The sequence below is a fragment of the Phoca vitulina genome, unplaced genomic scaffold, assembly GCF_004348235.1.
Source record: "Phoca vitulina isolate PV1807 unplaced genomic scaffold, GSC_HSeal_1.0 scaffold9, whole genome shotgun sequence".
Classification (NCBI taxonomy): domain Eukaryota; kingdom Metazoa; phylum Chordata; class Mammalia; order Carnivora; family Phocidae; genus Phoca; species Phoca vitulina.
Genome location: NW_022589712.1, coordinates 20842875 through 20856576, shown reverse-complemented (window position 1 = coordinate 20856576; position 13702 = coordinate 20842875). Strand labels below are relative to the sequence as shown.

The 13702-nt window shown below is 35.3% G+C and overlaps 1 protein-coding gene across 9 annotated transcripts in view; it reads left to right on the top strand.

The window, feature by feature from the left end:
- Window positions 1-13702, top strand: part of UTRN (utrophin) — a 491233-nt gene that overhangs the window by 433392 nt on the left and 44139 nt on the right. For all 9 annotated transcript variants that reach the window (XM_032407730.1, XM_032407732.1, XM_032407729.1 and 6 more), the window contains 4 exons: window positions 4492-4577; window positions 8245-8402; window positions 9903-10069; window positions 10986-11097. In XM_032407730.1, coding sequence (XP_032263621.1) covers window positions 4492-4577; window positions 8245-8402; window positions 9903-10069; window positions 10986-11097 — 523 coding nt within the window. The remainder of the gene's footprint in view (window positions 1-4491; window positions 4578-8244; window positions 8403-9902; window positions 10070-10985; window positions 11098-13702) is intronic.

The following is a 13702-nucleotide window of genomic DNA, read 5'->3' as shown; positions in this document are numbered from 1 at the left end:
AACCTAAAAGTTATTTTCCATTAATTAGCTTCATGAAAATTTGTGTTTGTCATCCTTTTATTTGATTTAGAGAGCAAGAAGATAGATGGTAGTTTATAAATGTACATGTGTTTAGCAGTGGATTGATTCCGTATAAGTAAATGGTGACAACAATAGCTTTAGGGATGATTTAATTGAAATTTTGTTTCTTTTGATTAGAAAAGTTTGTTATCTTTCAATATTCACAAATATCACAACAAAGTTTTTTTTTTTTTTTTTTTAAGTAATTAAATAGCCATCGTGTACTTGAGGACTCTTAAGAAACTCACTGGTAACAGATAGGTAGCATGAATCTCAGTTATAATAAAATGTGGGATTTACGATATCCCTATCTGGTATCTTTTAATACATTTCATTTTATCCTTTTTTATCTTTCTAGGGTAAAATATGATAGTTAGCATTAATTCACTATTTAAACGTCCAAAAGAGACATTTTCTATATAGTAAATTCACCAAAATAGATGGTCAGTTGGGTATTTTTTTTTTTTAAAGATTTTATTTATTTATTTGTGAGAGAGAGAATGAGAGAGAGCACATGAGAGGGGGGAGGGTCAGAGGGAGAAGCAGACTCCCTGCCGAGCAGGGAGCCCGATGCGGGACTCGATCCAGGGACTCCGAGATCATGACCTGAGCCGAAGGCAGTCGCTTAACCAACTGAGCCACCCAGGCGCCCTCAGTTGGGTATTTTAACTACAAAGCCTGTAACTTAGTTTGAGGACCCAAAAAGAATGCTAAATTCATAGAATACTTAGTTGAGAACTTCGTTAAGCGCCACAGGGGTATGATAGAGATGCATATTTTGAGTAATAATTTCAGGAAGAACTAACTGAAATCACCCTCCTGTAGTTCTAACACACTACATTAGTTTGCTAGGACTGCCATAATAGAGTACCACAAACTAGGTAGCTTAAATAAAAGACATTTATTATCTTGCAGTTCTGCAGACTAGAAGTCTAAGATGAATGTGTCAGCAGGGTTGGTTTCTTCTGAAGCCTCTCTCCTTGGCTTATAGATGGCTGTCTTCTCCCTGTGTCTTCATATGGTCTTTTTTTTATGTGTGTTTGTGCCCTAATCTTACAAAAACATCAGTCGTATTGGATTGGGGCCCACCCTATGACCTCATTTTAAGTTAATTACCTCTCTAAAGACCCAATCTTCAAACACAGTCACATTCTGAGGTACTAAGTGGTTAGAGCTGCAACACATGAATTTCAGGAGGATCTAACTCATAACATGTAACACCTACATGTGCTGTTTTCACTGGACAGCCGAAGGAAATAGTGCCACTTAGTTGTGAAGGAAGCAGAATGTGAAATGTTGTGATTCATATTCTAGGGAATCAAATGTTGGCATATTTCCACTTTCCATCATCAAATGTGAACACATGAGAAATGCTATACTAAGGTACTGTTTCTTATTTAGAAAAACAGTTTCTTGAAATTTTCCATTTTAAAGGAAAAAAGGCTTTTAGGATTTATTTCCCTTCCATGCCAAAGAAATACAGTGAAGACCATGCTGGGTCAGAATGGTGTATGCATTCAGTCTAGTTTTCTGTCTTGGAGAGGAATATCATGAATTAACCTAAGGGAAAAAAAACACAGTTAATCATACAATGGCAGTCTCAGATGGCCCGAGTTGGTTGCCCAAATTTCTCTAACAACTGTAATTTATCAATTTATGTAAACGAGAGTTATTAACTCTTTTTAAGTTATTAGTTTTCTTTGAGAATCTGATGGAACTATGATCTACATGATCCAATGCACTAGAATGTGTTGGACCCTAAGAAGTCTCTGAACCTTGGAAATGGTACCATGATCTAACCTTTCCATTCATTTAGCTATTTTGATATTCGCTCATTAACCATATGTTTTTGACCGCCTTACTTTGTGTAGTATGATACAGCCAGAGCGGATATTTTCAGCTCTTGAAGTATATTCAAGCGGCTCTTGAATTAATGAGTGATGCACACACAGGAGATCATAGAATTCTAGAAGGAGAAGTACTTTGAGGACATTCCATCTTCCATTCTGCCCTCTTCATTTTACTCTGCCCTCTTTGTTTTACCAATTAAGAAATTGACCCAGTGAGATAAGAGACTTTATCCATAGCCACCTATTGCATATAAGTGGTAGATAGGGAATTAATACTCAGGTTTTTTTGATAATCACTTGTTTATTTCTGCCATGTAGCCATATCTAAAAAAAAGAGTACTTTTTAAGTTATATTGAGTTTACTATTTATTTTCAAGTTTTAACATGTATCCAACTCCTAATATTCTGAATTTTTACCAAAAAAACCCCTATTTTCTTCTCTTGTGAATGATGAGAATCCAAATTTTTGGTTCTGGTTGCTTTGTACCTTGGCAGCCACTCAGCTTTTGGCATCTCAATTCCTCATCTGAAAAATTGAGATAAAAATATCTGCTCTGCTTACCATACATAAGATATTTGTGAAGGACAAATGAACTAATATATGTAGAAAGGACTTTCTAAACTATAAAGATAAAATTTATTCCATTTATGACTTCACAGCCTCACTCAGTCTTCATCTTCCCAGGTTAAAAAGTCTTAACTTCACGAACTTCCTTCTAAATTTAATAGAAATAAAAAATGTTTAAATCATGATTTAAAGCAATAGTCTGGAACGCTTGGTTTAAATATTTTTGTCCCTACAGAAAATATTAACCTCATTTGCTGCAGTGTTAAGTCATTTTTCCACTGTGCCAAGATGGATATAATTTTATAAGGTACATATCTTTCCAGTTAAAGTAATTTCAGGAGTTACTTATGAAGACAATCAGGGAACCAAATACTTAAATATTAGGTTATGTCACTCACTAATAAATTTCTTTGCCTCCCTCTTCTTTTTCAAATCCAGGTATCTTATTTAACATCAAAGCCCTATCATCTGGTCCCAGATGATATAACTTGGACAGTTTTATCAACTGTTTGCCTTAATACAAGCCTTTCCTCCACCCGAATGCATCTTGTCTCTGGTGTTCACACTGCTGCTTCTGTCCCCTTGCCCAGGATTTTCCCATGATAACCTACTTTCTCCTAGGGACAGTCCAGCCATGTCATGCCTTCGGTATCTGATTTGAGTCTTCTCTTCTCTATCAGACGTTATGAGACTAATAACTACTCAGACTAATCGCCAGTCAGAAATAACGAGTCAGCCACAACTTTCTTGTACTTGACTTATTTCCATATATACAGGTTGCTCTCCTGTTTTCTTGTGTGTTTCCCATTGTTTTCTTGTCTCTCTTCTCTAGCTGTATGTGACCTTATCATGGGTGGGAACTGTGTCTTGTACTTTTTTGCTGATCCTCATGGTACACAGAACAATGCTGAGATCACAGGAAACCTTAATAACTGTTAATGGTGTGATGAATGGATGATTGACATTTTCAGTAGCCTTCCTGATGACGTTCCTTTCTTGTGTTGTCACACAAGAAGTCATCCTCTAATACATATCATTTTGATCTCTTTTCCCTTAAGGGATTCCTTTGTCCTTAGCCACATCCATCTACTAGTCTATTCACCAGCCTTTTGTTATCTTCTGCAGGTCTATTGTCTGATTATCCAGAGATAATCCATAGCAAGGATCATGTTACCAATTTTTGTAGTTTCTGCATTTCCCATTCCCCATCCCCAGGCTCTAGTACATTGGGACATTTAGTAGACAACTCAGAAATTCTTCGATAAATGACAAGAATAAAGACAACTCAAAGCTTTCAAAGACAAAAATTTTCTTCTAGTCAACTTATGGTTTCTCACTGGCATAGTACGAAGCTTTTTCCTTGTGTTGATTAATTAACGCATTTTGTATTTAATTATAATTTAAGACTTCCCCAAATAGAGATTTCATACCTGTCTATGTAAGATCACCGACTATTATAATTACAGTAGTAATTTTAAAAAACTGAATTGACAGAGACCAAAATCAATGAAGACAACAAGTTTTTAAGTATCTAACAAGTTATTAGCCCTTGGTATAGTTAATTTTCTAGTTTTTGTGTATTTTTTTTAGATACATCATTATACTTTTCTTGCTATATTAAGCAACATGCATATTATATATACCTTTAGCTATCTATTTTAAATCTTGCATTTGTAATTATTAACAGATTTCAATTCATACTATTTCTAAAAATATCTTTTCAACTTTATAATTATCATTATCATTTTACTTTTACTCATTCTTCCTAGTTCCTATGTTCCACGTAAGTGATTTCAGGCTATATATTCTTCCAGACTGGGCCAAACATACTGTTAAAACATGTCATGAAATTATGGTATGGATTTAAAATTATTAAAAGTGAATAGAAAAATTGCATCTCTAAGATGCAATCATTGTCTAATAGTTTACCCTCAAGAAAATAGGTATCCAGAAATAATTAGTGTCCTGTATATAGCTGTGCATCTTAACACATTGAGATTCTTATAATTACAGGGGTCGAACTGGAAAAATAAGAGTGCAGAGTCTGAAGATTGGATTGATGTCTCTCTCCAAAGGTCTCTTAGAAGAAAAATACAGATGTATGTAAGACCTTTCCTGTGCAATAGTGTTTTTAGTAATAATAATGATAATAACAATTGATTGGAGGCTTAATTTATATGATTTGCTTGTAATAACAGTTACCATTCTTTTTACCCCTTACTACACATGTCCCAGGCTAGACAAAGGGTGTCGGTGAGAAGTGACGTGGATTTGTGTGAAATGAGGTGAGGTGCCTTGATGGAGTGAGAACCAACTGCACATTATTTCTCATCTAAGTCGCAGAATAATCACCTCAGAACGTGGGCATCATGACTTCTGTTTTTTAGCTGAAAAAAAAATTAATTCTGAGATGGATTAAAAATCTAGTTCGTGGCTGCAGACACAATAAATTATGGGGGTAGAATTAGATCTTAGATTGTTCTGACTCTAAAGCCCAAGTTTCTATCTCTCTATACTTCCAATGATTGAAAAAAAAAATTAAGATGGACTAGAACTATTACAGACATTGGCAAATAATTATATTTTATCATGTAAGAAAATAAAAAAATTGTTTTTATTCACCAAATAAATCCGTGGTATCCTTTTAGCTGTCAGTTAATGAGGGGCAGGCATCTTGGCATTTTGAAAGGGATGGGCTTGGGAGCCAAGGACACCTGCCTTCAAATCTCAGCATTGCCACTTAGTGGCTGAGTGACTTTGGGCCCGTTACCTGATCCCACTGAATACCACTAGCTAAGAGGCGATATTACTCCCATTTCACATTTCAGAAAGCTGAAATGTAATGGAGCTCCTTCAACTGAAGAATGAAGCTAATAGTTCCTGCTTTGAAAGCAATTAGAGATAATATGGGAAAAGTACCTAGAAATAACAGCTGTTGAATAAATGGTAACGCTTGCTCGTGTGGCTCCAAACTCTGTAAAGTTTTTCTGATTTAATTTTGTCCATAAAGTGTGGGTGACTTGGTCCTTCCATGCATATCTCCGATGATTCTTTACAGAATCTATTCATATATTCTGGGGGGAAGGGTAGGGATATTTCATGAAAGTTGAGATACCAAAGCACAAGAGGATGTTTGATCACAGGTCCTATAAACTTAGTTAAGTTTTGCATCTTCTGTGAACATACATGCCTTTTTTAAAACTTTTGTTTTCTGGGATGTCTGTGAGGTGATTTGCCTGTGAATTTCAGGACTAGATCGTGGTGGCTTGTTTTTCTTAAGCCGTTTGACAAGGATGTCAGTGAAAAGAGATGTGGGATTTGTATGAAACAAAAAGCTGATTGTGGTAAGATCAGGAGGTGAGGTGCCTTGATGGAGTCAGAACCTAGTAAACCATGCAGAAAAAAAAAAAAAAAAAAGCTTTGCAGAAGGCTTTTGTTGGGTGGCCCTTTATTTATCCAAAATTTAAATCATCCTCAGCATTGTAATTGTCGAAAGATAATAATTTTCAAAACTAAAAAGGTTATTTTTTATAATGAGTGGGAAAGGAAAATGTTCATGAAAACATCACTGTAGCACTAGAAGAAAAGGACTTTTTTTTAATCATTTATAGTCTGGGGTTTTCGTGTGCTCCTGGAAGAATTTAGAGTTCCTTAGACGTAACAGTTACGTCATGGTGCTCATCTTACTCTGTAACAAATACAAATTCAAACTCAAGGTTTATCATGAATCTTAAAATGTAAGCATGATCTGCTTTCCTAGACCAATGATTCTTCCTCCCTTTCTTTGCAAGTTGATTATCAGAGAGTACCTGAGACCAAAAGAGTTACAACACGATGACTGTAGTTATAGAGCAAAAACCAGATTCTACACAATACAGTATATAAAGATTTCTTTTATCTGTACACATACCTTCAAACATATTTCTGAAATACATCATGTTTCAGATGCACTCATCATACAATGGACACACTTTCTACAAATGTCAACAAATTTCATCCTCTGTATTATTTCACATTAAATTTTCAGATTATGGCAAGGAAAGCAGAGGCCCTGCAATAAAAATTTCTGATATTTATCTTAATCCATGAAGTATGCTATTTTAGTACTTAATTAAATAAGACATCTCTTGGGTTGAAATCTTTAAGTCTTTCCTGTGAGTATTGAGACTCTGGAGATGTTCTGGGGTTTTGTTTTGTTTCTTATTTTGAGGTCCTTAGCAACTCTGATTTTAGTTTTGATTGCCCCAGTGATATCAGAACACTTCCTCATTATTATTTCCTTTGTTAGATTAATACTGAAGATAATTTGCTCTCCAAACTCAGCGGCAGAGGTGCCATTCTGGGTCAGCTGGTATCCAAATGCACATTGATTTTGCAATGGCTAATGTCCGTGTCTTCACCCTGGTGACATCTCCTTCTCTCTTCGTGCCTTCTTGAGAATATCCCTTGATTAGGTTCTAATAACAGCTGGACCTTCTGGCTTATAGCTGAGTAGCTTTCTTCCTCATCAAAAACACACTTACAAAGATCCTTCAGAATAGCCTTTTGCATCTCTTCTGTGCCAATTTATTGGAACTTGAGTTTTAGGTTGTGACCTCTCCCCACATCCTTGATAGTCCTTCTTGTTTCTGACTATAATATTAAAATGTGAACTTCTGTCAGAATTCAGAAGTATGTCAAGATGTTAAGGAATCTTTTATGTTTTATGTGTAGTTTTACCTTAACTGTGGCGTAGTAGTATAGTTTTCTTCCTCAAAAGAGGAAAGTTTGGCATGATTGATGTCACTGGAATGTGTACTTTCCTGTGTAGAGCATTACTACCTAGGAGGTCTCTTCCTGGGAATGGGTTTAAAATGAGCATCCTAAGAGTCTTGGATAAATATTTTGTGGTTTTGATAGTCTTATTTTTAACAAAGGGAAGGGGGGTGAGGGAATGAGCAAAATGAGTGAAGAGGAGCGGGAGATACAGGTTTCCAGTTATGGAATGAATAAATCACAGTAATACAAGGTACAGCACAGGGAATATAGTCAATGGCATTGTAATAGCATTTATGGTGACAGATGGTAACTATACTTATGATGAGCACAGCATCATGTATAGAGATGTTGAATCACTGTTGTACACCTGAAACTCATGTAACATTGTCAACTGTACTCAAATTTTTTAAAAAGGAAGAAAAAAAAGAAAAACAAACGGAACTCTAACCAAATCTAAGTGAACAAATGATAATGAAAATTAAATTTATCCAACTTGGATTTGCTTCTTCTATGTATGCTTATAGTTAAAGTTACATTTCATTATAATTACTATGTCAGTATCACCGGGCTTGGTTCAGTTGTTTGAAAGTTCACTGTTGGCAGTGTTAGATTTAGCATTATTTCCCTTAAAAAAAACACCCCAAAATGATACACTTTGCTCCGATATCCATTTACCAGATATTGTTTGAAAATGGTTTTTAGGATCAAATAAATATTTACTCCCCTTTTTTCTGTTCTTGTAAAACTTCACATGAAAAGCATTGAGAATTTATGTGTTTTTTTTTTAATTTTTAGAACTTGGAAATTTCTTTCCAAAAAGTATTCACTTCTATAAGAAAGTGGATTGTTTTTACATGAAATTTCAACCTCGATAACTAATGTGATTCATGTCCATATGATTTTTTTTTTTTAATCTACATCATTCAATTGACAAAACCAAGGATATGGTTTACATAAAAGAACAGTCTCAGGCGATAGAAGTTAACCTCTGGGCTCTCCTCCTCGTAGATCTCTTTAAGGAAGTGGCGGGGCCCACAGAAATGTGTGACCAGAGGCAGCTTGGCCTGTTACTTCACGATGCCATCCAGATCCCTCGGCAGCTGGGGGAAGTAGCGGCTTTCGGGGGCAGTAATATTGAACCCAGTGTTCGCAGCTGCTTCCAACAGGTAAACACGAAGGATCACTGGTACGTAGAATGTGTCAGGAATGGTGTTGAGGATGTTCTGAGAATTCAAACAGGGAACCAAATGGTAGAAGACATTGGGTACCGTCCTGGTACATTTGTGTTTTATTTCTTCAAGCACATGATTCAAGGAACAGCAACCTCCTCAAGGAGACTTACTACTTATCAATGGATAAAACCCCACATCATTAAAATATGCTCTTAGATTGCTGTGGTTTGGCCCTAACTTTGCCCCGAGCCTCACCTTTTCCCCCTCATTCCCTTGCTGTCTGCTTTCCAGACGCAGTTTTCCTTCCTTCATTCTTGCCCTAGCACCTTCGGGCATGTGCCCTCTGTTTAGAATAATCTTTCTTACCCTTCACCTACAAACTCTATTCTCATTGCTGATCCTTATTCTTTCTTTTGATCTTTGCTTGATTCTCACATTCTCTGAAAATCCTTCTCTGAGCCCTTCAGGTGAGGTTCTGTACTCCTACTATCTATCTTCACCTGAATCTCCTCTGTCTCCCTTTGATGCTCATGAAAGTGTAACTACATACTGAGTTACATAATTGATTGATTAGTGTTTTTTCTTCCATACAAACCCCAAAATTCTTTTTAATGCTTGCTGTATATAAAAGCATTCTAGAAATGTTACTACTGGTGTTATATGTATGCATAAAGGAAAAGGCTACAGATATTTTGCCAAAGCATATCCAGTGATTTATTATTGCTGAGAAAAAAAAAAGCTCACACCATCTCTTTAAGGAGAATTGATGTTATGGGTTATTAGATTTTATAATGGCCCTTTTACTTATTTTACAAGTACAAAAAAATACCAAATGAACGTTCTAAATACGATTCTCCCATGTACTGGTTCATAGGGTGACCTTGACAAATGTGGGAGAAGGATGTTGTTACAAATTTAACTTTGCACATATGAAAATTAGTCAGTATTACATTCTAAAGAGAGACTAAGACATTTAATGCAATTAATCATAATCAATTTGGAAATGCTGCCAGGTATATTCATGGTAATATATTCCCAGTGTAATGTTGTAACAGGTGGAGCAGGACACAGAGATACCAGTTTTTATTTAGCATCTATAATGACCTTCAAGTTTGGGAAGTTACCAGTGAGTCTTTACTTTCTCAAATTTTTACTGTCTTAGATGAATAAGTTTTATAGGATTAAAATATTTATGTGAAAATAGTACCTAGAATTGTGTGGTTTGGGGTTTTTGTTTGTTTTAAATCTGAGCCTATTAAGGTCTTGGGATTTTTTTTCTTCCTCCTATATGATAATTTCTGCTTTTTCTAATTTTAGATTCTAGAATTTTCTGTCCATGAAGAACCTTAACTATTTTATGATTTAACTCACCTGGAAAGAGTTCTATAACTTATCTTTCACTTTATATAGATTTTCAGAAGATTATAAAGCAACACCTGCTGAGTTTAAATGAAGAGGTTTTCTTCACTTTGAGTATATGTGTTTCTTTACCAGAATAACAACAAGCCAGAGATAAGCGTGAAAGAGTTTATAGACTGGATGCGTCTGGAACCACAGTCCATGGTCTGGCTGCCCGTTTTACATCGAGTGGCAGCAGCTGAGACTGCAAAGCATCAGGCTAAATGCAACATCTGTAAAGAATGTCCAATTGTTGGATTCAGGTGAGATGATCTGTTGCCCATGGTAGCAGGAGACTGTTTTCTGTTCTGTTGTTGCAATTTCAGCATTCATCCCTTCCTACTGATTCCCACTGGGGGGTTGTGTCCTCAATAAATGGGATGCTTAGCATATTCCATCTATCTGAAAATGGCATTCCTTCTTATAGCTACTACATGAAGCTTATTTTATTATTATTATTATTGTTGTTGTTGTTTATACCACTCTGCTCCAGAACCAGAGATTTTTCTGAATTTCTATTTACATAGATCCCAGAAATGTTCATGGATGATAATTGTATGACTCATTATACTTACATGGCCCCGATGGAATTTGGTGATGTTGCAAGGCCTTTGGGGTCAAACTTAGTAGTCAGAAAGCGACATTTAAATACTGAGAAGTAACCAGATCACTTTGTGTTACTTCTGCCCAACTTTGTTGTGAAGTTGATTAACCTGCTGTTCGCCCTCACTGGAGGAAGTTTTGTCAGGGAATTTTGAGATTCATTTCTTATTGATGGTGTAACTGATTTTTAAAAATTTGATGCGTCAAGCTAATAAACATGACTCTCCTTCTTGGCCATTTGCATTCACTTTCACACATTACAGAAAATCTTCTGACATGGATATTTGTCTTCACATAATGTTGAAACCGATGGAAACATGCGTTAGAGACTTGAATTCCAAAAATTTGCTTTTTTTTTTTTTCACTTGGGAGGTGAGTTCATTAATTTCCCTTGTGAAATCCAAGATTCTCTTGGCCCTAATTTGGAGCTAAGATACTAAGAAAATTCCACATTTTGTGGCCAATCTACCTTTTATTTCCATGGTGCTTTGGATGAATGGCATTCCTTACCACCAATGAATGATTTGGACTAATAATAGGCATGCAAGCTAATGAATTTTCTTTTCTTCTCTCTAGGTATAGAAGCCTAAAGCATTTTAACTATGATGTCTGCCAGAGTTGCTTTTTTTCGGGTCGAACAGCAAAAGGTCACAAATTACATTACCCAATGGTGGAATATTGTATACCTGTGAGTAATGAGCCACTTCTTTGTTTGTTTGTTTGTTTGTTTGTGGGAAGAGAGGAAGAGGGAGAGAGAGAATCTTAAGGAGGCTCCATGCCCAGTGAGGAGCCCGACTTGGGCTCGATCCCACGACCCTGAGAGCATGACCTCAGCCAAAATCAAGAGTTGGATGCTTAACCAACTGAGCCACCCAGGCACCCCTCTTGGTTTTTTTAAATGTCATATTGCTTTTGAAATAACAAACGTCAAAATTACTCAATATGTTTAGACTTAAATTTTTATGGAAAAAAATCACTTTTAAGATTGCTTAACTATTTTGTGTTTTTTGTTTTCTTATAAACAAATACATCTATGTTGAATTCATTAACATAGAATAATTATACTTTTTTGAGAAAAATTATTACATTTTATTTACATCTGTGTTTTGATTTTAAACTTAACTTGCTTGGTAGCAAGCTCTTTTTAAGAGCTCACCCTGGCCTGCGTTGAAAATGATACTATGTGATGGAAACCATGTCTCTTTTAGACACATTTAAAATAGTTTTCATAATTACATATTTTTATATTAGCAAAAAAGTAGAAAACAGAGGAAGTGAAAAATTCATAAATCCAGCTCCTGAATCAAATCAAATCAAATCTCTGATTTTGTTAAGATTAATTTTTATATTTGTTATTTTGATCCTGCTTTAATCACTGAACATATGGTAGAGTAAATGCTGTCCCCTTGTAATTTTCCTAGTTACAGAATATTTAATTGAGTGAATTACTAAAATTTATCTAACCACTCCCTCAAATTTATTTGGACACAAGTTTATTTTCAATTTTCTGATACTATAAACAACACTCATATAAATATCTTTGTGAAAATAGGTCTTTCTCTATATTGCATAAATTATATTTCCATAATATAAAATACTGGAAATAAATGATGTGGGTTGATGAATATGAGTATTTTTATGGCCAAAATTCTTCATGTTAATTTATTTCCAAAAGATGTTTATACCTCTTTACATTATTATCACATTTTATTAATATCCCGATTTCATTACAGCCTCGCTAGCATTGGACACTGATTCTTATTATTTCTTTGATTTAAAGCTATTTTTTCTGAAGTTATCTTCATTTGCTGTCAAGAGCTGTTTTTTAGCTTCCTTCCAAATAGTGACCGAAAATTTATTCATAGAGCTGTACATTTTCTTTAGGTTTAGGGAATTGAGTTACTTTTTCAATTATAAATTGACAGAAAAACAGCAATGCTTATAAAATACACACATATAAATCTCACAGTCTTGGGTATCTTATCTCAAATAGGTACCCCATATATGGAGAGGAAATTTCCAGAAAATGCTGCACAATTATAATAGATGAAATACCCATAGTGCATAATAACTTTAACTAGGATAAAGATCCTCCAAGAAAATTTATGAAGCACCATTTATTACTATGATTAACATATTTATTCACTCAACAAATAAACATTGAGTACTTACCTTGTGTCAGACACTCCTCTCGGCTCTAATTCATCAGTGTACTACCAGGATAGACAAGATTACTGTCTCTCCTGCTACTTTCCATTTAGGAGGAGGGAATGTGTGACAAGGAACAAGGAAACAAATAAATGAGATCATTACAGATTATAGTAAGCACCTTTAAAGAAATAAATGGGTAATGAGATAGAAGATTAGAGGAGGCACTTTAGATAAAGAAATCAGGGAAGGTCGGCCAGAGAAGTTAACATTTGAGTTGAGATTGAAGGATGAGAAAGAAGCAGGTGTGTGAAGAACTAGTAGAAACACATTTCAGAGAAGGAACAGTAGACACAGAAGTCTGGAGATGGGAAAGAGGTTGGCGTGGATGGAGCACAGAAGAAAAATGGAGCATGTTCCACAAGGAGAGGGTGGTGGGTAGCACCAGCTATGTCATTTGAAATGCCCAGAGTATCATGAAGAGGTGGAACCCCTTGTTCAAAATGTCTTACAACTTTTAAGATGGCAACAGCAGAGCATTAACCCAAACTTAGGGAGCTTGTGCGTGTGGGACCCCTGCAACTGCACAGGTCACACATCCAGGCAGATGGGAATGATAGGGGAACAGAAAGAAACGAGTGAATTTCTCCATCCACCAAAGGGAGAGTGGTAGGAGATGAGATGAAAGAGAAAGGCGGTATCAGATTGTACAGAACCCTGCTGGTCGTTATAAGAAATTGGGGAGAAGTATAGTATTAATATTTGCGTGATTAGAAGTAGGCATTTAGGAAACTGATTATAAAGAGCTAATGTCAAAAAATGGGAAAAATCACAAAGTAAATATACATTGAAGATGTATAAAAATGATGACATGTTTAAAGATGTATAAAGTAAGTAAAGATGTATAAAATTACTATTTTTCTAGGTCTTAAATGTAATTCCTAATGATTTTGCAAAATACCCACACAATTTGAAATCTACATCTCTTCAACAATAGTCATTGGCCATTTGGAAATGCTGGCGAATCACTGATACACTGATGTATTTCACTGATACATAAAAACTCATTTTTTTTTTTTTTTTAAAGATTTTTTATTTATTTATTTGAGACAGAGAGAATGAGAGAGAGAGAGCACATGAGAGGG